Consider the following 24,172-nt stretch of genomic DNA (forward strand, 5'->3'; position numbering starts at 1 on the left):
GTTATCTCTAGGGGTCTTCATTGCTTCTTCTAGCAAATAGAAGTGTTAGTCTAGAGCCAGTGTTTTTCCACACGTTCCTTTATTAACGTTGGTAAATGTGGAAGTGCTCTTGGTAAAGTGGTCAGGGTGCAGCAGGTGGAGCTGAAATAAGATCAGGGCTATGTTGGCTGCCTCCAGCAGGCCCCCAACTCTTCACCTGACAACCTTGACAGACACGGAGGAGGAGCTGGGAATAGGGTCTGAAAACCCACTGGACTACACAACTCTTTTCCATTTTTTCTAACCTTCTGAGACTTTGTGATTCACTCCCCATGAAGAGAAACCAAGGACAGTTTGGGGGTGACTATTGCGCTGTCAAAGCCAATTTGACAACTGTGATGAGAATAGCAAAAAGACTAAGAAGAGGGTGGACAGACAGACAGATTCATTCAGATAGACATGTAGAGTTGAGTAGGAACCCAGATACTAAAAACTCACACCATTGATACTAGAAACTGCCGGTATCTACTAGTATGCTATCAGCACACTAGGTGTTTTGTGTATTTTATTCCGTATATTCCTTAGACTGCCCACTGAAATTGGTGGTATGATCTCCATTTTACTGTTAAGGACCCTGAAGCTCTTTAAAGTACAGAAAATAACTTTCTTAGGGGCACACAGCTAGTAGACAGTGGATTTGCAATTCCAGCTCAGGTCTGTGACGGGCTGTGTTGCCATGGGAATATTGACTTGCATGCTTTCTCCTATCAGAGAAACTCTGTTTAGGATATTTACATTGTATCAGTCAAGGTTACCTAAGGTGTGTACTATACCCATGGGTTCCAGAAAAGCAGTTCCTGATTTTTTTTTTTCTCCTATGTATTCTTCCCTTTTCCGCTGGGGTTATTAGGCCTAAGCAACTACTGTCTGCATCGAAGCTGTACACTAGCACTCCTGTCAGGGTGCTATCATTACAAATGCCACTCTCTTTGGGACTTCTGCTTGGCTAGAAGCTTTCCTTTTCCTTCTCATCTTAAGCTTTGAAAGTGATCTTTTCTCCTGAGTTTACTTAGGAAGTGAGCACTATTCAGTCTTTGAGACTGTCAGAATTAACTAAATTCGTTTTATTTTTTAGAAACAGGGTCTCACTATGTCATCCAGGCTGGAGCACAGTGGCTGTTCCCAGGTGCAATCATAGCGCACGATTGCCTTGAACACCTGGGCTCGAGTATTCCTCCTGTCTCAGCCTCTCAAGTAGCTGGGACTACAAGCATACACCACTGTGCCTGGTCAAGTATTTGATAAGCCGAAGGTTTCAGTTTTTCTGAGAATACGGGCCTGCCCATTTCTCCCTGTTTCTTTCCCAGGCTCTGGAAAGGCCATTCAGGCTCAGAGGTGATGTTTATTTTTGTCCAAGAAAGCAGAACAGTGTCAAGTATGAGTAATGACCTGCGCCAAATAATTTGCTGAGATAGATACACAGGTTGGACAAGCCAGAGCACGTTCCTGAAGTGCCAGCCTCTGCCTGCAAGATGGGCAGGGAACCCAGTGGCTCTGTGCTCAGCAGTCCTGGGTTAGCTGCTGCCCTCTGGCTGGAGAAAAGAGGTCTGAAGTCAGAAGTTTTGGAAATAACTTGGCTTCCAGTCTGGAAGTCACACGAGTCACGTTATGGCCCTTCTCAATCATACTGGCAGCCAGGATGTGTGACCAGCTGCCCATCCTGGCCGGTGGGGCGGGGTGGGGGACTGGCTGTGTTCGTCTGCTATTGTCAGTCTGATGTACGTTGAGCGGTGTTTCTGCTCTTATTTCCCCTAAGAACCCTGATTGACCAAGGGATTTTCTTGTTTTGCACAGATTAATCCTCAGTGTCAAGGATGACTATACTCCAAATATTCCATCTTTCTTTTTCCCTTCAAAATGTATTTATGAAGCTTCTGTTTATGCTGGGTACCAGAGATAGAGCAGTGAATAAGACAGATGTAGTCCCTGCCTTTGTGGAGCTTGTTGCATTGTAGGGTCCTATATTCTCATTTAAGATTTGTACAATATCGTTGGCCTTGTTAACCCAGACTCTTCAATGACCAGTAAATCCCTTATGAGAGGAATTTAGGCTGAGTTAGTTTTCTGTGGCTACTCTTTCTTTCTAAGGCACTGGCTGCCAGATGTATCTTTAGGGAGGTTAGCCATAGTGTGGGTAGATTTTAAGCTGTGAACACTCACGGGGAACAGCTTAATCCAGAGATTTTGTGTATGTGTTGAGAGTATGGAATGCCCTTTCAGTCAATTTTCCTTCTTTGTAATAACTTTCTTTTTATTCTACACATTTATTTGGCCTTTTATTTTCTTTTGTTTTTTGAGACAGAGTCTCGCTCTGTTGCCCAGGCTGGAGTGCAGTGGTGTGCTCTCAGCTCACTGCAAGCCCGCCTCCCGGGTTCACGCCATTCTCCTGCCTCAGCCTCCAGAGTAGCTGGGACTACAGACGCCCGCCACCACACCTGGCTAATTTTTTGTATTTTTAGTAGAGATGGGGTTTCACTGTGTTAGCCGGGATGGTCTTGATCTCCTAACTTCGTGATCCACCCACCTCGGCCTCCCAAAGTGCCGGCATTATAGGCATGAGCCACCGTGCCCGTCCAGGCCTTTTATTTTCAAGCAGATTTTATCTAGTAGTGTTCCATGCCCAGGAGGCTTTTAATAGGTCTAGAGTACATTTTTTAAAATTTGATTTTTTAATACCAAGTAGAATTATAAGGAGGCTTTTGATTTTTAAATTAAATTAAATTAAATTAAATTAAATTAAATTTTCTTGAGATAGGGTCTTGCTCTGTCGCCCAGGCTGGAGTGTAGTGGTGTGATCATGGCTTACTGTAGCCTCAACCTCCTGGGCTCAAGCAATCTTCCCACCTTAGCCTCCCAAGTAGCTGGGACTACAGGCCCACACCACCACATCCAGCTAATTTTTGCATTTTTTGCAGAGATGGATTTTTACCATGTTGCCCAGGCTGGTCTCAAAATGCTTGGTCTCAAGCAATCTGCCTGCCTTGGCTTCCCAAAGTGCTGGGATTATAAGTATGAGCCACCGTGCCTGGCTATAAGGAGGTTTTAAAAAACTTAATTTTGGAGAGTTTCAAACATACAAAATGAGACTGGATCGTGTAATGAGTCACTGGCCCTTTCCCCAGCACCACCTACCTCAATACATGGCCAATCCTGCCTCATCTACATCCATGCTGTATAAGGAAATAAATATACATCATCTGTATCTCAGCATGTTTCTCTAAAAGAGACTGTTTCTTAATATCATCATAATGCTCTTCTGCCTAAAACGTAATACTTTTCTTATTGGGAGGTATTTTAAAGGATACAAGAGGAGAGAAATTTAGCCCCAAACATCTTGCGCAGCGTATCAGCTTTTTTCTTTTTTTCCTATGTTCAGTTTTTGACCAAAAGCATGCTGACATTTTATAAAAATGATAGACATCTCTGCTCCTAGCAGCTTTTCTGGGTATACGTGTTGTGACTGGGGTAAACATCAACTGTCTATTCCTCCATCTAAGAAGAATAACAGGTATTCACTTCATTTGGACCATATTTATGTACCCTGAGTAATTCTTAGACCTCTCTCAACTTCTAAAGTTCCCTATTCATTCAGCAAATAGTTATTGAGAGACCATTGCATGTCAGTCACTGTTAGATCTGGGAATTACGGTGGAAAAGAAGACAAACTGGGCCCTGGACTTGCTGGAATTTCAGTTGATAGGGAAGCAGGGCTTCCCCACACAAGGATACTGACATATCCCAACAGTCGCTGGGCTGCAGCTGTGGCAAGTGTCGTGGGGAAGCGCTGTGAGAGTGGACCGAGAAGACCTCAGGGGTCCGAAGGGTCAGGGAAGGCATTCTTGATTCTTGAGGAAGCGACATTTCAGCCCGGCAGTGCAGATCGAGGGAACAGCACGTGTGATTACCTTGAAACAAGAAAGAGGTTGGCTCCTAAAGGAACGGAAGGGAGACAGTGAGGCAGGTGTGGGGTTGGGGATGGGTGGGGGAAGTGGAAAGAGCCCCCCACCCTGGGCCTGCCTCTTCCAAATGGCCCTGAGACCTGAAGGCAGGCTCTTGGCTTCCCTGTGACTGGAGACCCTGGGATACCACATGGAGACGTGAGTTCCAGATGCTCTCCTGACTGTAGCACTGTGGTGAAAAAAGAGCTCCAATTTGGAAAGACATAGGCAGGCACTCGCAGGCTGTTACCCTGGAAGAAGAGAGGTCATACTATTTACACAGTAGGGTCACTGTGAGGATTAAAGGAAATATTATATATTGTATATAATGTAATATATGTTATATACAATATGTTATATGACATATATGTTACAATGTATGTTATATGTTATATATAATAAAATCACCTAACAACAAATGTCTTCCCCCTCCTCTTTCTTCAGTAACGTTCTTCTTCACTTTTCCTGTCAGGGCCCATCAGCTCCTTGGGCTGCCTCAGGAGTCCCCTCCCCTGGCGTGGAGAGGACTCCATCTCCACTGCGGGTAGAGTCATGGGGCTGTGCCCTTCCAGGGGCCCTTTTATTTAGACCCTGACCTTTACACAAATGATCAATTCAAACATAATGCTTTTTTCTTTTTGCCAAAAAACATTCAAAGTCCACAAAAGAACATGAAGGAAAAAGTGAAATCTCATTTTCCTGAGGAAACTGTCGTTAGAGATCTGGATTCCATCTTTTTAGAAGTTTTACATACACAAACACACAGTCTTAAAAAACGAAAATTTGAAATTTATGATTTTTCACTCAGTGTATCTTGATCTCTTTCTGTGTGTACAACTTTGAGACCTGGGCCGCTCAGGAGTGTTCTACAGACCTCAGTGTTCCTGGCATTGCTTGTGTTTTCCCCGCTCCATGGCGGCCTCATCTCCCTGCCCAGGCCAGGGGCAGGATCCTCTGTGTCCAGCCACCTGAGTTTTCCTGCAAGCCAGTTCACCTCTGAAAGCCTTTGCTTTGCAGAAATGTGTTTCACCAAAGCTCTGTGTCGTAATCGGCTTGTTTTTGAGGAACTGCGTGGAGTCTGTGACTGAAAGATCTTGCTTTTGTTTCCTGGTATTTGGGGAGTTTCATTAGAGCTTTTCCTCTTCCTGGTTATATGTCCAGTAAACTGGGGATAACTCAATGCCAGCTTGTGACTCTGCTGCAAACTATTTAACAGCTCAGTTACCCAAACTTAAGCACAAATGTCAGGGTAGCATCAGTGCTTTTGGGACCCAGCTGTAAGGGACTCAGGGGGAAGCGTTTACCAGAAGCAAGTACAAGGAATCACAGCCCCTTGCATCCATCTCTTTCCAAGTGTGGGAAGAAGGGCGAGAAGCAATGGTTGTTGTATTGTCTTACTTTTAAAAAAGCTTACATTGAAACGAAGCAAAACAAAACAAAGAACAAGCAAGATAGAAAGGTATAAAGAAAATGACAAAAGTCCATCCTGATCTCTAGCGCCCCCACCCCACCCGAGGTTCCCTCCTTAGAGACCTGTAAGATTCATCATCATCACGTAGCTTTCTAGACCTTTCTTTGATTTTGCAAACTTTGAATGAATGGGATCATAAAGTACTTACTGTTCTGCCACAGTGAATGATTTCCAAATGCAGACTAAAGTTTTGTGTGTTAAAAAATATTTTGTGGGCCAGGTGCGGTGGCTCATGCTTGTAATCCCAGCACTTTGGGAGGCCAAAGCAGGCAGATCACTTGAGATCAGGAATTTGAGACCAATCTGGTCAAGATGGTGAAACCTTGTCTCTACTAAAGGTATAAAAATTAGCCGGGTGCAGTGGCTTACGCCTGTAATCCCAGCACTCTGGGGGCTGAGATGGGCGGATCACAAGGTCAAGAGATCAAGACCATCCTGGCCAACATAGTGAAACCCCGTCTCTACTGAAAATACAAAAATGAGTTGGGCATGGTGGTGTGCACCTGTAGTCCCAGCTGCGCAGGAGGCTGAAGCAGGAGAATTGGTTGAACCCAGGAGGCGGAAGCTGCAGTGAGCCGAGATTGCGCCACTGCACTCCAGCCTGGCAACAGAGTGAGACTCTGTCTCAAAAACAAACAAACAAAATACAAAAATTAGCTAGTGTGGTGGTACACACTTGTAATTCCAGCTACGTGAAAGACTGCGGCAGGAGAATCACTTGAACCTGGTAGGTGGAGGTTGCAGTGAGCCAAGATCATGCCACTACACTCCAGCCTGGGTGACAGAGTGAGACGCCGTCTCAAAAAAAAAGCGTGTTTTTTTTTGTTTTTTTGTTTTTTTTTTTTTAAATACATGACAAGAATCTCTGTGTAAAGGCAGTTGAAAAGTTAGCAGGAGAGCAGAATTACCCTTATGGAATTTGGGTTTCTGTGCTGTGGGATTGTCGAGGTACCTGGGTCCGCCCCAGGGAAAAATGAGAGAAGACCAGTTTGTCTGAAGTCTCAGTCCTTGATCTTGGATTTCTTCTTACTTCTCTCCCTTCCGTGTTGTGAAGGCCCCTCCTCAGTCCCCTCTGCATCTAAACATAACCTGCGGTATAGGGAGGTGCTTAATGTCAGACAGAATCACAGAGCCAGGCTTGAATGTAGATGTGTGTCTATAAGCAAGTTGCCTAACCTCTTTGAACTTCAGTTTTCCCAGCTATGAAGTGGAAAGTACAGAAAGGACAATTGCTGTGTCACAGAGTGGTTGCGAACATTAAATGTGCTTAGGAATATTTCTAGCTTATAGTAGGCGCTCAACAAATCTTAATATACCCCTTTCCTGCTTGCTAAGCCTTCATTCTATAAAAGCGTGTTAAGGCTTGGACATGTTACTGTTTCTCAAGGGTATTTGCATTTCAACAATGACCAAAACTTTAACTGAAGGAATTAAGAACCAGTCAACAGGACTGGGAGGATCCTTTTGGGCTGCAGTCACACCACCTCTTCCTGGCTTTTCAGAAATATTTCATGAATGATCACAACAGGTTACGTACTAACACTACCCCCTTTTCTCAGAACTTGGCCCCAGGACCAGCCCTACCCTCAGAGGACAGTTTGGCTGCTAGATGACCGCCAGCCTCAACCTTGTGCGTTGTAGGCCATGTATTTAATGATGAGGTTGGAGTCATATGGAGAAGCTGGGAAAAGGGGAAAGATAGCATTATTAAGAGCATGAGGTTTCAAATGCTTGCTTTTGTTACTAGGACAACACAAGTCCATCTGGTATCTTTGTGGGAGTTACTCCTAGGTGAGTGGACGGGCCCTTATAGACATTAGCAAAGGGTGCTCTTCCTCCGGGATACATGCAGCCCAAGCCTATGCCAAATCAACTTGGTGAACAGAGACCAGGTGGGATTTTTGCTCCCTCCATCTCCACTGCCAGGCAATGAGTGCTGGGCACAATTTGCATAATCATACACAGTGGGCCCATTATGACAACTGTTTGCATGAGGCTTAAAGAGTCATTATTCTTTTTCTCTTTTCCTACTTTCTTTTAGCATCTTGACCTGAGCAATGGAGAACCTACCAGGAAACTTCCTCAGGGTGTTGTTTATGGTGTGGTGCGAAGATCAGATCAAAATCAGCAGAAAGAAATGGTGGTGTATGGGTGGTCCACGAGTCAACTGAAGGAAGAGATGAACTACATCAAAGATGTGAGCCATTTAAGAGTTTTTGTCCCCATCTGTTTTCTTTTTGTAGCATGCAAGAGGATGGAGTTGGAAGCATTGAAGTGAATGTAATAAGGTATTTTGAAAGAATTCTTAATGTTATCATTTTGGCTGGAAATGTTTCTGTGTTTGGTTTCTGGAAATGGTAATGTTAAAGTACAGATTTAAATCTGCAAGGAAGGAAAGGTTGAACTTCTGCTGGATGGATGTTACTAGGTAAGTATACTTAGGAGAGCAGATGGCTTCCTCCTTCCGTGTAGGGTTTGGAGGCTCTTGAGTGGTTTTTCTTTATCACACTTACCAGTCCCAAATCCATCCCTGGCAAAAGGAATAGGAAGATGGTGGCTGATTCAGACCAATCAGCTGGGTTGAAACAAATGCTAGGAAGTCAACCACAATAGACTTTGTCCAACCAAGCCAATCAATGCCATTCACTTCCTTGTATTTAATAGTTTATTTCCTATCTTTTAAATTACATGTTCTTTGGAGAAAATTTGGGAAATACAAATATGTATGAAGAAGAAAATAAAATCACTCATAATCTCACCATTCAACCAGAGCAACTGTTAACATTTTGGAGTATTTCTCTCTCTCTCTCTCTCTTTTTCTCTCTCCATTTCTTTTCATTCCATCCTGTGTTCCCCTAGATTGACTGATTCCCCTCTTGACCAAACCACCCAGCTTGTATGGAAGAGGAGATGGGCTGCTCTGACACTGATGAGCTCACATTATAGACCAGTGGCTTAGAAAGTGCTTGTAAGAGGCAGTGTGGGGCCAGGGAGTTACCCAGGCCTGTGAGCTCACAGTCCTTGCTTTGAGCTCCAGCTCTGTGTCTGGCCCAGCAAGTCACTTTTACTCGGTGCATACTTCAGTCCTCAGGCTGAGATTGTGGGGGTTGGCTGGGCTTTAATACCTAAGGTTAAAACACAGCTCTGTGAGCCCCATTTTATTTTGTAGGTTTTCAGATAAGATGCAGACTCACGATGTCTTAGCTTTTGTGTGAGTTTTTAAAAGGAACATTTGTTGAATTTAAAAAATAATAAATGCTTAGCAGAAAGTATGAGGAAAAGCCAGAAAAATTAACATGCATATACATAATGTGTATGACAGCCACCAACCTCAAACTCCTAGTTATCCCAGCTTTCAAACATAATTTTAAAACTTTATTTTATTATATATTTTTGAGACAAGGTCTCACTCTGTCATCCAGGCTGGAGTGCAGTGGCACAATCACAGCTTATTGCAGCTTCTACCTCCCCAGCCTCAAGTGATCCTCTTGCCTCAGCTTCCCAAGCAGCTGGGACTGCAGGTGCGTGCCACTACCCGTAGATAATTTTTTGTAGAGTCAGGATTTTGCCATGATGCCCAGGCTGGTCTCAAACTCCTGGACTCCAGTGAACCTCCCACCTCAGCTTCCCAAAATGCTGGGATTACAGGTGTAAGCCACTGTGCCTGGCCTCCAGACATAATGTTTAACCTTTCAGAATATTCAATTCCTGAATTTCCTGTTAAGAATAGCTCAGACATTTTAACTTTCTTGCATTTTTTTCTCAAGGAAATATATAGACCTTCCTCATTTAAATGCTCCAGAGGCATGGCTCCTCTCTTAATAACCTTCTAAACAGAGTCCCGAGTCCCAGATTGCCCAAGACAAAGACAGGAGGAGATGTTGGCTAATCCTGAGTCGTGGATGACTTGTGCCAAAGTCACATGACCTGGAATTACTACCCTCCACTGTGATCTGCAACTTAAAACTAACTTTCAGGTCCCTCCTGCCACAGGTGGCTTCGGTATCATCCCTGGCCTGGTCGTTGCAGTATTTGCCTTTAGCTCAAGATTCTATCCACTCAGCACTGGGAGCAGCGCAAGAGCCAGCTCAGGGCCACACGTGAAAGCCGTTCTGCCTGCCTAGAATGAAAAGTTGTACTTTTAACCTCATTTTCCCAAAATGTTTGTAGTTAATGGCAAGAAAGTAGACTCTATTTTTAGAATTCATATCGGGAAGTCTTGGAGTGTTGACTCTCCTTTCCCCCAAATCTCCACCAATATCCAGTAACCCCTAATAAACATGTTGTCTAATTTAAAACAATGTGCTTCAAAATTAAACCTTCCAATACTATGTCCTAAACACTTCCATTCTAACCAAACTGCTGCCTTTAGGCCCTTCCTAAAAGAGAAATTCTGGAGTGTGCTGGAGAAAACTCCCTTGAGACTTCTTGCCCTTTTTGAGGATTCCTGAGTATTTCCCCCATCCTAGGGACACCAGAAGAAGAGAGGAGACAGGGACTGTTTGTAAGGTCTTTTGTTGTGTATTTAAAGTTTTTGAGGTCCTGCTAGGCCTCTGAAAGTAGTACTGTAGAGAAACTTGAACAGCGTTTGTGTAAACAAGTGTTTTGGGGATCACTTGAACTTTTGTTATGTTTACTGCCTTGTGTGTTATTGGTGATTATTGAGGAACTGAGTTTCCAATTTATGGGCTCTCCAGGGTTCATATTTTACTTCCTTCCATTCCAGATATTTAATTGCTCTTTGGCAGTCAGAGCAGAGAGAGGGAAAATTAGAGGTTGCTTTTTGGTTTCTTTGCTCCTCTTAGCCATGAGTCTGTTAAAACATATTCTACTTGTAAAAATACGTGATGGGAAAAGGGCAAAACCTTGCCCAAATGTAATTTGAGGGTGATAGGTGAATTTCAACAAACTATTTTTTCTTCAGAGTTCATTTGGCTAATTAATATTTATTATTATATTTATGTGTAATTATATAGAATTATATGTAATTAATATATCATATTAACATATATTTTAATATATTCTATATTAATACATGCCTATATATTTTATTATGTATATAAGTATACATATAAAATTATACGTATAAATTATTTGGATAATTCCTATCTAGTTTCTAACTAATTGTTGGGGGTGACCTCCCTTAATTTCCTGACTGTCTTGTTCTTAAGAGTATTTTTATGTGGGTTCCTTCTTTCTTTAGAGTTTCTTAAAAGTTTTGGAAAGCTTGTATGAAAATGTTATAGCTTGATCTCTAACTAGTATCTCTGTGGGCTACAGGTGAGAGCCACTTTGGAAAAAGTGAGAAAGCGAATGTATGGAGACTATGGTGAGATGAGGCAGAAGATTCGACAGCTCACCCAGGAACTTTCAGTAAGTCATTATCTCAGTTGCTTGGAGATAGGGAGGCATGGCAGAGCTCAGAGTGGTCTCTCAGTTGCTAGTGTCTAAAGATATTAGAGTATCTAGTCTTGTTTATCAATAGAATTATATTTTAAATAAACTGAGGAAGTTTTTATCACAGAACGAAATGTGTTACCTAAAGGGACATTTTTGTGGCAAGAATAATCTTCTTCATGTTCAAAGCATTCCCACCAAAGTCAGGAGCAAAACAAGGAAGCCAGCTATCACTATTATTATTTAACATTGTTCTTGACATACTAGCCAAACAAGAGAAATAAACATATAGGTTTAAAAATGGCACAGATAGATGGAAAACTATCACTGTTTACAAACCATATGACTGTATACCTGGAAAGCCCAAGTGAGCATGAGCTGATGAAAGAAAAACTACTATGAACAAATAAGGAATTCGTTATTTGTAGCAGGGTATAAAATTTTATACACACACACACACACACACAGAGGATATAGAATTAATATATACAAACAGGTTTCAATGTACAAAAAATTTCCAAAATATCATCAACAGAAAAATACTACATACCTAGGAGTCAACTATAATAAGTGGAAAGAAACACCATGTGCTTTGAAAGGAAGACTCAGCATCATAAGATCCACGTTACTGTACCAATTTGAAGTGACCCAATAAAAAGACCACAGCACTTTGGGAGGCCGAGACAGGCGGATCACGAGGTCAGGAGATTGAGACCATCCTGGCTAACATGGTGAAACCGCGTCTCTACTAAAAAATACAAAAAAACTAGCTGGATGAGGTGGTGGGCGCCTGTAGTCCCAGCTACTTGGGAGGCTGAGGCAGGAGAATGGCGTGAACCCGGGAGGCGGGGCTTGCAGTGAGCTGAGATCCGGCCACTGCACTCCAGCCTAAGACCAACAGGTTTTGTTTTTTTATAAGTGGAGTAGGTGATTCTAAGGTTTATATAGAAAATAAATAAAAAGAGTTGCAAAAATAATGAGAAAAAAGAGCAATGAGAGGGAGTAGCCTTATTGAATGTTAAAAGAAAGTGAAAAAGCCTCAGAGAGTGAAACAGTATCGTAGTGGCACATAAATAGACAAACATCAGTTAAAAATACTCCAGAAATGTACCCCAATATGTGATAAATGTAGCATCTCAAAAAAGGAAGGAAAATGGACTAGTCAATGTGCGCTATTAGGAAAACTTACGTGCTGTTGGAAGTCTTATACCTGGATAAATTCCAAATGTACCGAAGATTTAAATGTGAAAAATAAAACCCAAAAGTGCTAGAAGAAAAATATGTGTGAATTCATTTATACCCTTGGGGTAAGGGAATGCCTTTTCTTATTATGACATAAAATCCCAAAACTGTGAAAGGAAAGGCTGATAACTTTGACAACTTTAAAATGAGAAACTCCTGATGGTAAAAATGTCAAAGTCAAATGACCGGGAAAAATTATTTGTCCTTCATGTCATAGATAATAGGCTCATTTTCTGAATATTTAAAGATCCCCCACGAATCAAGAAGAAAAAGGCTACAACTCATAAAAATAGACGAAAGATTTGTAACAGGTAATTATACTAAAGGAAAGATGAAGAGCTCTTACGTGTATGACAGGATGCTCTGCCTCCCCTGTCATTTAATGCAGGTTAAAACCATCCCATGATATAATTTTTATCCATTAGACCCGCCAAAGTGCAAGAGGCGGGCAGGACATTGTTCACAGGCCTATGGGCAAACAAGCGGGTTGCTGATGAAAATGCAATTCGCTATTACTCTTATAGAGAACAATTCAGCATTATCGATCAAAATTACAGATGCTTAGATCCTTTGACCCAGCAATTCTATTCCTCTCACATATGAAGAAAGACATAAGGATAGACTTATTTATTGCAGCATTGTTTGTAATAGTAAAATCATTGGAAACCTAAATGTCTATCAAGAAGGGGAAAGTGGCCAGGCACGGTGGCTCATGCTTATGATCCCAGCACTTTGGGAGGCTGAGGCAGGTGGATCATTTGAGGTCAGGAGTTCGAGACCAGCCTGGCCAACATGGTGAAACCCTGTCTCTACCAAAAATGCAAAAATTAGCCGGGCATGGTGGTGCAGGTAGTAATCCTAGCTCCTTGGTAGGCTGAGGCAGGAGAATCGCTTGAGCCTGGGAGGCGGAGTTTGCAGTGAGCCAAGATTGTGCCACTGCACTCCAGTCTGGGTGACAGAGTAAGACCCTGTTTCAAAAAAAAAAAAAAAAAAAAGGGAAAGTAAGATAAATTATGTATCTCTACAATAGAATATATGCAGTTGTAAAAGAAAAAAGAAAAAATGCAAGTAAGCCCTTGAAGGGGAGATACAGAGAGAGATGTAGATGGTGAATAAAAGCAAGATGCAAGAAAATATGTAGGAAAATTTTGCTACCATTTGTATAAAACAGGAAGAGAAGATAAACATATCAGGATTGTTCTGTGTGTGCACAAAAAGTTACCAAAAGGATAATCCAGAAAGTAATGAACTACTGTTTCTAATTGGGAGGCAGGAATGGGCAGGTGGTAACTGAGCAGGGTGGCAATTTTTTATAAAAATATAAAAGTAACTTTATACTTTTTAAATGTTTGCACCGTGTGAGTGTATTACCTACTCAAAAATTTAAGAAAAATAACCTTCCTCTAGTTTAGCCAAGCTAATGCTTGTGGACATTTAAAAAAATTGGTTATTAATAATCTCAGAGATAAAAGTCCCTGTCTATACGACATACCTTCCATAAGAGTTAGTATCTGTGGGGAAGAAGGGCAGTTACAACAGTCATGCATCACAGTTCAATTTATGACTGGGTTGTGAGATTAAGTGCTTAAGTAACACCTACTACCTTGATGATAGGAGTGGGGCTATGTAAATTTATCCACCCAGCTCATTCCCACTGGCATGTGGGAGGACATTTGTGAAATTCTCACCTGCTTATGGAAAGTCATTCTGCCATGACTGTCGGACACCAATGACTGTCATCAAAGCCAAAGAATTGGATTTGCAATATATGCGTAAACAAGACTCTGCTCCTTGCTTTCCATCACCGTCTCTTACACACCCTCATTTTCTCATGCTAGAATTGTCCCAGAAACCCTGTCTCTCTGCCTGCAGGTCTCCTCCTTCTCCAAGCCATCCTACATATTGCAGCCAGATTAAGGTTGCTAAATGATTGCTGTTGAAACACACTGCTGAACACAAAGCTGCCACGTGCTCCTGGGCCTGGTCTGCTGCTTCAATTCTGTCTCCACTCTCCAGGGTGCACCTCCTGCTCTGCTGGGCCAGGGCTGCTTCCTGCTGCTCCCAGAGGACACATGGGGGGCCTTCCTGGAGACTTCTACCCTCAGTCCTAACTATATCTAGCCTCTTGCCAATATCTAGGTCAAGACTGGCCTCTGACTCAGACATGTTAAACACGCACACCCAACAAAGACAGCAGCAACAACAGCAGCAACAAAACAACTCTTTTGTTTTGTTTTGTTTTTTAAATGAGATGGAGTTTTGCTGTTGTCACCCAGGCTGGAGTGCAATGGTGCCATCTTGGCTCACTGCAACCTTGGCTCACTGCAACCTCAGCCTCCAGGGTTCAAGCGATTCTCCTGCCTCAGCCTTCCACGTAGCTGGGATTACAAGTGTGCGCCACCACGCCTTTCTAATTTTTGTATTTTTAGTAGAGATGGAGTTTCACCACATTGGCCAGGCTGGTCTCGAACTCTTGACCTCAGGTGATCCGACTGCCTCGGCCTCCCAAAGTGCTGGGATTACAAAAACAACTCTTGAGAATTGAGTGAGACTAAAGCATATTCTCTCCATGGTGACTACAAACAGCACGGTGGCTGCAGAAGTTATTTCAACTGGGTTCTAGTTCTAGGAGTGCCGCTTCTGAGCTTTTTGACAATGAGCAAATCACATAACCTCTCTGATTATTTTCTTCCTTGCAAAAGACAACGTTCTGACTCCTGCACAGTGTTGTTGAGAGGGCTCAGCGAGGGTCTGTGAGTAAACACTCTCCAAAGGAAGATGATTCTTGCCCTTCTACTCTCTGGGTCATGCAGATATTGACTTTTAATTTAAAGCTTTACTTTAGATATTGTTAAAGTAGATGTGGCTTCAACAGAAGAAAGTTCCAGCCTAACTGAAGATTGTCATGAACGTGTAGGGATTGATTTTGTGTGACTGTCTCCTTGATCTGTCCAGGTTTCCCACGCCCAGCAGGAGTATCTGGAGAATCACATCCAAACCCAGTCGTCTGCCCTGGATAGTTTTAATGCCATGAACTCAGCCTTGGCGTCGGATTCCATTGGCCTGCAGGTACTCATCTGGTTACTGCTATGACAGGGCAACCTAGCTGAATCAAGAGTGGGGCCTGTGCCTTTGTAGAAAAATAAGTCACAGAACATCCTCAGCTCATCATTCAGAATTCTTTAAGCAGAACCACTGTAAAGACTTATGTCCAGAAGACAGTGAAGGAAATTGAATGAAGCATTTCCAATCTGAGACTTTAAGGCTTTGGTTTTGCTCTCACTGAAAAGGGAATTTAGACCCTGAGTTTAGTGTGAGAGATGTCGCTTGCTCCACCAGATACCCGAGTATTCCTCAGCATCAGTACCTAACCCCGCACATCAGCCCTCTTCCTCCAGCCCCAGTGCCACAAGAAGCACCACCTAATCACAGAATAACACAGACTTCACCAAAGACAATCTGTACTCTTTCATGGCAAGCAATATAAAAAAGGCTTGTAAACACTTTTTTATAATTAGAAATTATTTTGTATCAGAAAGAATCATGGATATTCCACGTCTTGTTGTAGCAGACAGGGAAAGAGAAAGACCCAGTATCTTATATTTGTGAAAATGCATGTTGTTATCTCACTTTGAGGGATTCTTTTCTTGGCTGATTTGCTTTAGTAGGAGCCAACCATTCAAGTGCTTCCCATTTTTACTCTTATAAATCCCCTAACATGCAAATTAACTTGAAAATGTTCAAAACAAAGCATTATGTGTGTTTGAAATAGCTTCCCTTAGTCTTCATTTCCAAATATATGAACAATAGTTTTTACCTCTCCTCCAACTTTATTTGGCTCTTATCTTTTTATCCTCCTCTCAGAAGTTCCAAAAGCTATTTCAAATCCTTTCTGGTTCTATATAAGTAATTTATCAGATAAACAAATTTTCATGTTGGGATTCTCCACTTCCCCTAATTCTCTGATAACAGTTGGTATGGGCAGCAGTGACAACAGCAAGGCTTGGCCACTGTCCTGGAGTGGGTCTGGATGGCCTCGTGTTTGGGTTCGTCTGGGATGCCCATTTCTGGTGGGGCCTCTGAGTCCCACCCTTTTCCTGGCTCTCTTGAGTGTATGCCAGCTTTCCCCTGGCCTCAGGCCAAGCCCCACTGGTTCTGGTTTGCTCAGTAGCCTTTGTTTTCCCTTCCTCCTGTGGTCAGGGGGCTTGCCAAGGCTCCCTTTCCTCCCCTGTCGGATGCCGTCTTATTCCCAGCCCACCAGCAAGGGCTTTATCTCACCTGAGTTCAGACTTAGTTGGTATTTTTACTACATCTCTGGTTTTTCTTCCCAGAAAAAAAAATATATATATATTTGCTAGTCTTTTCTGGCAATTCTTCTGCTTTGCTATCTGGCCAACACTCTGGCATTTACTCCAGAGGCCAGCTGTTTGACTATGACCCAGGCACCTTGACTGATTCCTAGTTATCGTGCAGGCTCTTAGTCCTGGACAGCCAAAGGAGCCTTATAGCTAAAACCGCTGAGAGAAAGTGACAAAGAGACAGAGAGACAGACAGACAGAGAGAGAGAAAGAGAAGGAGAAGGAGAAAGAGGTGCCATCTCACAGCAGGAAACTCAACCTGCTGGAGGAAGAGGGCTGATGTACGGTGTACTCCCACTGATGCTGAGGACCACTCGGGTACCTGGTGAACCAAGTCTGAAGGTAGCTGGCTTCTTCCTTATGCAAGATCCCAGCCTCTCCCACTGGCCCACTCTACCCACTTTCATTATTATTGACAGGGAGGCCAGACCCTTGGTTTGATTCCATAGAATGTCAGAGCTAGAAAGAACTGAGAGGATCTCTAATCCCTTTGTTTTATGAGTAAACAAACTGAGGCCAACAGAGAGAAATGACACGAGCAAGATGCCTACCTAGTGACAGAGCCAGGATTAGAAGAATCCCGGTCTCTTGGGCCAGAGTGTAAGTTTTTTTATGGATACAAGAGTAGCATCTGTGAAGCCAGTGGGGCTGGGGGAGTGGGTAGCTGGCCTAGGTGGTTTCTAAAGCCCCTTGAAGCTCAAATGTTCTGTGACTCCATGCTTCCAAATGGCTTCAGTATTTCCTTTAATATCTAATCACCTCCTTCAGAAATTCTTTTTCTCGATTCAAGTAGGTTTAGGAGCGAAAGGCTTATATTGTCCAAAGTAGAGGCTGAGGAATTGAGGAAGCTTCAGAGACTGATCATCTAGACAAGAGCACAGAGATGTTAGAAATAGTGCCCAACACCAGGGATTTCACATCTTCTAATGCGAAGTTGTAGATGACTGGGGACATAGTACAAGATGCCTTTCCAGTGGCAGGGATTCTATGGAGGCCATTTATCTCTAAGGAGAGTTAACCAAGTAGAAACCAAAGCAGTAAATAGCAACACGATTTTTTTTCTTTTTCTTTTTTTATTATTTTTTTAGAGATGGGGTGTTGCTCTGTTGCCCAGGCTGGAGTACAGTGGTGTGATCATAGTTCACTGCAGCCCCTACCTCCTAGGCTCAAGTGATCCTCATGCCTCAGCCTCCTGGGTAACTGGGGCTACAGGTACACACAACCATGTCTAGCTGGTTTAAAATTTTTTTTTGTAGTTGCCCAGTCTTGAACTCCCACCTCGGCCTCCCGAAGTGCTGGGATTATGGTCATAAGCCATCACGCATGGCCAACACTATTGATTTAAACATCCTTGCTTCAGTGTGGCCTGGAGCAAAAATCACTTGTCTGCATTACCAAATTCTGTTCCTTAGTACTTCTTTATTGCTACCCCTCTCTGCCTAAGGCAGGAAGGTGAAACGTTTGCAGGTATGCGAGTATTCTCAGTCATGTTGTCACTATCCTGGCAGGCAGTCTAGAAGCACAGAAGGGATAGCTCTTTTAAGAAAAAGAGGAGGCTGGGCGTGGTGGCTCACGCCTGTAATCCCAGCACTTTGGGAGGCCGAGTCAGGTGGATCACAAGGTCAGGAGTTCGAGACCAGCCTGGCCAATACGATGAAACCCCATCTCTACTAAAAATACAAAAATTAGCCAGGTGTGGTGGCAGGCACCTGTAGTCCCAGCTATTCAGGAGGCTGAGGCAGGAGAATTGCTTGAACCTAGGAGGCGGAGGTTGCAGTGAACGGAGATCACGCCACTGCACTCCAGTCTGGGTGACAGAGTGAGACTCTGTCTCAAAAACAAACAAGAAAGGAAAAAAAAAGAGGGATGTCTTTATTCTATAAAGCTCATATTTTGTTTTCTGATTTCATTGTGGCAATTTGGGAAATACAGAAAAAATAAATAAGAAAATAGATATCCATAGCCCTATCACATAGTGAAAACTATCATTCAGATTTCTTCCTAGTCTTTTTCCCCCCAGTGCATAAACATGTGTTTGAACCAATGCTTATACATAGTTTTCAAAATGGGATTGTACTATACTGTTTTCAAAGGCTGTTTTTTTTCCCATGTGAAATGATGCATTATAACACTTTTCCTTGGAAGGGCTCCATTTTAGTCCATTTCCATCCATCCTAAGCAGTGGCGAGTGGTGTTGGCAGCAGCTACGGGATGGTATGGGAGAGGCTTTCAGTCCCACCAAGCTACAGGGGCAGACCTCTTGGCCACCATGGGAGACCCGCAGTCCCTCACAGCACAGGGTCCCAGACTGGCAGCTGCTGTAGCCTAGGACAGCTACCCCAGTGGTTAATGATAAGGGGACTTCCCAGTGCGTGGTGCAGCCCATGTGTTTTCATGCCACCGGATCTGGTTTTGTTTTTGTTTTTATCCTCATAGAAAACCCTTGTGGATGTGACTTTGGAAAACAGCAACATTAAGGATCAAATCAGAAATCTGCAGCAGACGTATGAAGCATCCATGGACAAGCTGAGGGAAAAGCAGAGGCAGTTGGAGGTAGCGCAAGTTGAAAACCAGCTGCTGAAAATGAAGGTGGAGTATAAAAGCCTAGATTTATTTTCTATGCACCTTTCTCCTCTTCTCCCTTTTCTCTTCCCATCTTCAACGTTTCCATTTCCTTTTTCCATTCTCTTCTTCATTGGATTTTTTTTTTGAGACAGAGTCTTGCTCTGTCACCCAGGCTGGAGTACAGTGGCACAATCATGGCTCACTGCAACCTCTGCCTCCCCGATTCAAGCAATTCTTGTGCCTCAGCCTCCCAAGTAGCTGGAATTACAGGCGTGTGCCACCACGCCCAGCTAATTTTTGTATTTTAGTAGAGAAGGGGTTTCACCATGTTGGCCAGGCTGGTCTCAAACTCCTGACCTCAGGTGATCCACCTGCCTTGGCCTCCCAGAGTGCTGGGATTACAGGCGTGAGCCACCGTGCTTGGCCCAGATTGGGGGTGCTTCATAAATGCCGCCACTGGGCATGCCTTTCTTGGCCTCCAGTGGCCTCAAGGGCTATTCAGACACTCACCATGGTGCTGCTGTTATGTTACTGAGAAGACGCTTGGGATGCCCACAGATCTGGGACGTCAGAAGCCTTGGAGATCTTTCCCTTCACTGTTTAGATTTTCATTGAGGTCCCAAGGCCTTTCTGTTTGGCTTGACAATAAAGAGCTGAGGGACACACAATTAGCTGGTACTTGGGCTGTGACCCCTTCTCAAGAAGAAAACTGGTGGGTGACTAGGGACACTGGGGGAGTGCCCCATTTGGCCCTCTGGGTTGGGAGCGTTCCTTAGCTGGACTTCCAGTGCCCTAGAGGCATTAGCGCCCCTCCCAAATTTAAACCGTGGATAGACTTCCTACCCAGTGACAGGAGCAGATCCGTGAATGGCTTCTGGAGGGCACTTAATAAATTATGTCTTGGACGAATTCCTTTGTATGTAAGTCTGTGGTTTTAAAATTTTGCTCAGCCCAGACTCAGGCTATAGTATGGGTAGTGTATCCACATCGTTTGTTGCTCAAAGTAGAATATGTGAGGGAGTGAAAGGTGGTACTATTGGTAATTTAGTTCACTTCACAGGGGTGGGCTGGGTGGGGAGGAGGGGCTGCCGGTGCGCCGCCTGGTCTCTGTATTGCCACCCTCGGGATCTGCTGCCAGTTCCCCTGGCGTGCCACAGCCATGGGGCAGATCATCTCCTCTCTATGTTCACTTCTAACAGGGCAGCTCTTCTTTTCCATATATTGCCTTTCTCAGTAAGAGTTAGTTTGCGGGGGTGGGGGGTGGGGGGGGAGCTTATATTGCTAAAAAAGCCTGAAATTACTGATTTAAGTATTTTTTTTCAGCTGAGGGGATTTATTCAATCATTCATTCTACAAATATTTATCGAGTGTCTACTCTGTATGTGTCCTGTTCAGTACTGTTGGTTCCAGAGGTGGCCTGTCACCAGGCATCTGGGGACATCATTAGGCTGCTTGGCAATCTGGCCGCTTCCCTGGAGTCCAGGCCTTTCACTCCAGCCCACAGTTGCCTGTTGTAGAGACTGATGCTTGTTTTCATCCTGACAGTGGAGTTAAAAAGGTTTTTCCCACTCCTCCTATTTTACTCCCCAAATTGAAAAAAAAGAAAAAAAAGCTTCAGGAACTCAGGGTATGTTACATGACCTGGAGGCAGAGTGAATGGGCCTCCAGGGACAGAGCCCTTCCAGCGAGCTGTGCGTGCACTGCAAATGGAGCACACAGCACACAGGGTCTCTCTCAGCTGGTGATAAGCTCTGTTCAGGATTTTCCACTTTGGGACTTCGTGGTGCCAACACTTGCCCGGTGATGAGAAGGGAGAAGTCAAGGGCATCAAGAGAGACTTGTCACATCTTGGAAATAAACATCATGTCACCTATTGAGGTTGTAGAATGCCTCCCTTTTCCAGAGTTTACGTATGCAGCAAACTCAGCTGTCTGCAATAGGCAATAACCTGGAAGGAGGGGATGAGAGCAAACCTTCTGCAGCATAAAATCAATGGCGGGAAGTCTGTGTGTGAGGACGTGGCCTGGCAAACGGGAGGCACCAGCCACTACCAACCTAAGCCCTGCCCACCTGCAACTCCACTGACTTTTTCTCACTTCCTAAGCCAGGCCTGCTTCAGCACCAGGAGTGCCAGCTTAGTGTTCCCCACGCTAGGCTGGAATGTTTCCAAAAGCAACATTTAGGAAAGCACAAAGGTGTGGAAAGGGTGAGTTCAGATTTCTCCTTTGAACTTAGCTGGTCTTACCTAGAAACTGGCTTGGCCAATGCAACTAATGAGATTGCTTAGAGTTTCTACCTTTTGAAAGAGTCACTCATGTGGAGGATACCTTTGTCCTGAGCATGCCCCCAAAATTCATGTGAAATGCCACTTTTTATTTTTCTGTGGCTCTGCTCACCCCTCTTCCTCCCTTTCCCTGTTAGGTCTTGCTGCGTCTCGCTGTCGAACTCAGTGGATGGGCTCACTGCCTCTGTGAGTCCCCACACGAAATGCACAGAGTGGAAGCCGCCAGCTCCCCTGGGCCCTGCCAAAGCTGTCATTCTGAAATGAGTCTCTTTGTAGGTGGAATCGTCCCAAGAAGCCAATGCCGAGGTGATGCGAGAGATGACCAAGAAGCTGTACAGCCAGTATGAAGAGAAGCTGCAGGAAGAACAGAGGAAGCACAGGGCCGAGAAGGAGGCTCTTCTGGTGCGTGTGTTGTCGCTGCCGATGTAAACTAACCGGGAATTGTTGGTTCATTATTGGTGGTGATGTTTACTTAGTAGTGTTTATTCTTAGAGGTGGGTTAGTGGGCTTGGCCATGGGTAAGGGATCAAGGAATTATTCATCGGCTCATTCACTCCCCTCCCCTGTTCCCCTCTTCCCCTCTTCCCCTCTTCCCCTCTGCCTGTATTCATCCCCGTCCCTGCTCAGAATAGCCCCTTGTCTCTGTCTCTAAATACACACCTTTTTCTAGCTCATCTGACAATTTGCCAGCATCTAAGCAGATCCTGAGCTTGCCTGCAGCTGTGCCCTCCCTCCCTCCCTCCATTTGCTTCTCTCCACCTGAAATTTCTTCCTTCACTGTCCTTGATCTTGCCTAAGCTCCCTAAAAGCCTTAAATGCCACCCTCTCCATGCATGGAGTCTTTCCCAGTCACGGAGCCAGAAGTGTTATCTGTCCTTAGGAAGCTCACTCTCTCTCTCTCTGCCTTTACTGTGGAATTCTTTTATACCTGCCATTAGAGTGGGGCTGCTTATCTCACATCTTGGCTTTTCCAGGAGATTATAAGTTCCTGAAGGCAGGGACCCCATGTCTGGCTCATCTGTGTCCTTAGAGGCTTAATACATGTTCTGATGATTCACTGGGTTTTCTTGTTAGTAATGAGCTGATGCATTGCATTATGGGAGAAGAATCTGGGAATTCTGCGTTCAATTCCAGATCTGGTTCTAATTCCCTTTACACTTCTGGCCAATATGACATTCCGAGTACCTACTCAATGTTATTAAACATTTATAGGCCTTTTTCACAACTTTTGGACATAAAGACTCAAGTAAAAAAAGGGGGAAAAAAGTAGTGAGGCCTATTAACCAGCCACATGATATATCTTTATTCATAGGTAAGAACCAGAACCAGGAGGTTGAGTTCATGATCTGTGAGACACTTTCAGGTTCCAAGGTCATGTTTTAAAGAGAAATCATGATCTAGAAGGCCAGAGCTGCTTGGATTCTGATGAGTAGCCTCGGTACTCCATGCCTGTACTTAGGAGAGTATATTTCTTTTGCAGGAAGAAACCAATAGTTTTCTGAAAGCGATTGAAGAAGCCAATAAAAAGATGCAAGCGGCAGAGATCAGCCTAGAGGAGAAAGACCAGAGGATCGGGGAGCTGGACAGGCTGATTGAGCGCATGGAAAAGGTAGGACACAGCGTTGGGCCTATTCCCCACTTGCCAAACTTTTCCCTGCAGGTCCATCTGAGATACGAGAAGCCCTGGGTGTGGATTCCTCTCACCTCCCAAATTTGCGGATTTAAAAAAAAAAAAAAAAAGAAAAAGAAAAAGCTATAAAATAAAGTATAAGGAAGTCCAACAAAGTTCTAATTTTTCGGCCAGGCACGGTGGCTCACACCTGTAATCACAGCACTTTGGGAGGCCGAGGTGGGTGGATCACGAGGTCAGGAATTCAAGACCAGCCTGGCCAAGATGGTGAAACCCCGTCTCTACTAAAAAAATACAAAAAAATTAGCCAGGTGTGGCGGCAGGCATCTGTAATCCCAGCTACTCTGGAGGCTGAGGCAGAGAATTGCTTAAAACTGGAGGGGCGGAGGTTGCAGTGAGCTGAGATCGCACTACTGCACTCCAGCCTGGGCGACAGATCAAGACTCTGTCTCAAAAAAAAAAAGTTCTAATTTTTCCCATGGTAACTATTTTGATGCTTGTAAAAAATTTTACTTGTGAAATTCTTTAGAAAAATTAATATTTTAGCAGCCTCATTTTGCTGTTGCCCCAGGCGTGAACTTAGTTTATCCATTGAATTATCAAGCCCTATTTAGGTGTTACATCAACACAGCAACCCTGTTGTTTCTGGGGCGTGTGTCTCAAGAGTTGGCTTTTCCTGGACACGCTGGGGACTTGAGGGAATGGGGAGGCCCCATTTCTCTAGGCATGGTCAGCAGGCTGATGAGTGGGGTGGGGGGACTTGAGGAAGGCGCGAGTTCAGCTGGGATAATGAAGCCTGTCTAGAGAAAGGGAGGAGGCCAGGAATTAAGCAGGAAGTGGAGGAAAAGGAGGAAGTGGTGGGAGAAAGGAAAGAGAAAAGGAAGGAAGAGAAGGAAGAGAAAGGATGGGTGACCTTTAGCAGGTGATAACTGACTTCTGGACCCAGGAGTTCAGGGCTGAGGCTGTGGCTGGTTTCTGGGAATGGCTCCCCGGCCATTCCCAGAGCTTGCAGAGAGCAATGACCTGCCAAGACCCTGACATTATTAGCACCCTGTGACTCATTCGGGATGCGGAGAATCTCCAATCTGATGATGGAGGCAGAGGAGGGGCAGCAAGAGCAAGGTCACTGTCAGGCTTCATGTGATTCTGAGAAGAGGTCGCCTGACCTCATGGTGTTTGCAGCATAAGCCCCTCTACTGTTCTCTAACAAGGCAAGGTGTCGCCAGTATGGGAACTGCATTAAGTTCA

General features: G+C 44.1%; 1 protein-coding gene across 2 annotated transcripts in view; it reads left to right on the forward strand.

The window, feature by feature from the left end:
* The window catches only part of MYZAP (myocardial zonula adherens protein), a 94,235-nt gene that overhangs the window by 19,066 nt on the left and 50,997 nt on the right, over window positions 1-24,172 (forward strand). For both annotated transcript variants that reach the window (XM_025389892.1, XM_025389894.1), the window contains exons 3-8: window positions 7,490-7,645; window positions 10,729-10,821; window positions 15,043-15,156; window positions 18,882-19,034; window positions 21,571-21,696; window positions 22,775-22,903. In XM_025389892.1, the coding sequence (XP_025245677.1) occupies window positions 7,490-7,645; window positions 10,729-10,821; window positions 15,043-15,156; window positions 18,882-19,034; window positions 21,571-21,696; window positions 22,775-22,903 (771 nt within the window). The remainder of the gene's footprint in view (window positions 1-7,489; window positions 7,646-10,728; window positions 10,822-15,042; window positions 15,157-18,881; window positions 19,035-21,570; window positions 21,697-22,774; window positions 22,904-24,172) is intronic.

The sequence above is a fragment of the Theropithecus gelada genome, chromosome 7a (genome assembly GCF_003255815.1).
Source record: "Theropithecus gelada isolate Dixy chromosome 7a, Tgel_1.0, whole genome shotgun sequence".
In the NCBI taxonomy this organism is placed as follows: Eukaryota; Metazoa; Chordata; class Mammalia; order Primates; family Cercopithecidae; genus Theropithecus; species Theropithecus gelada.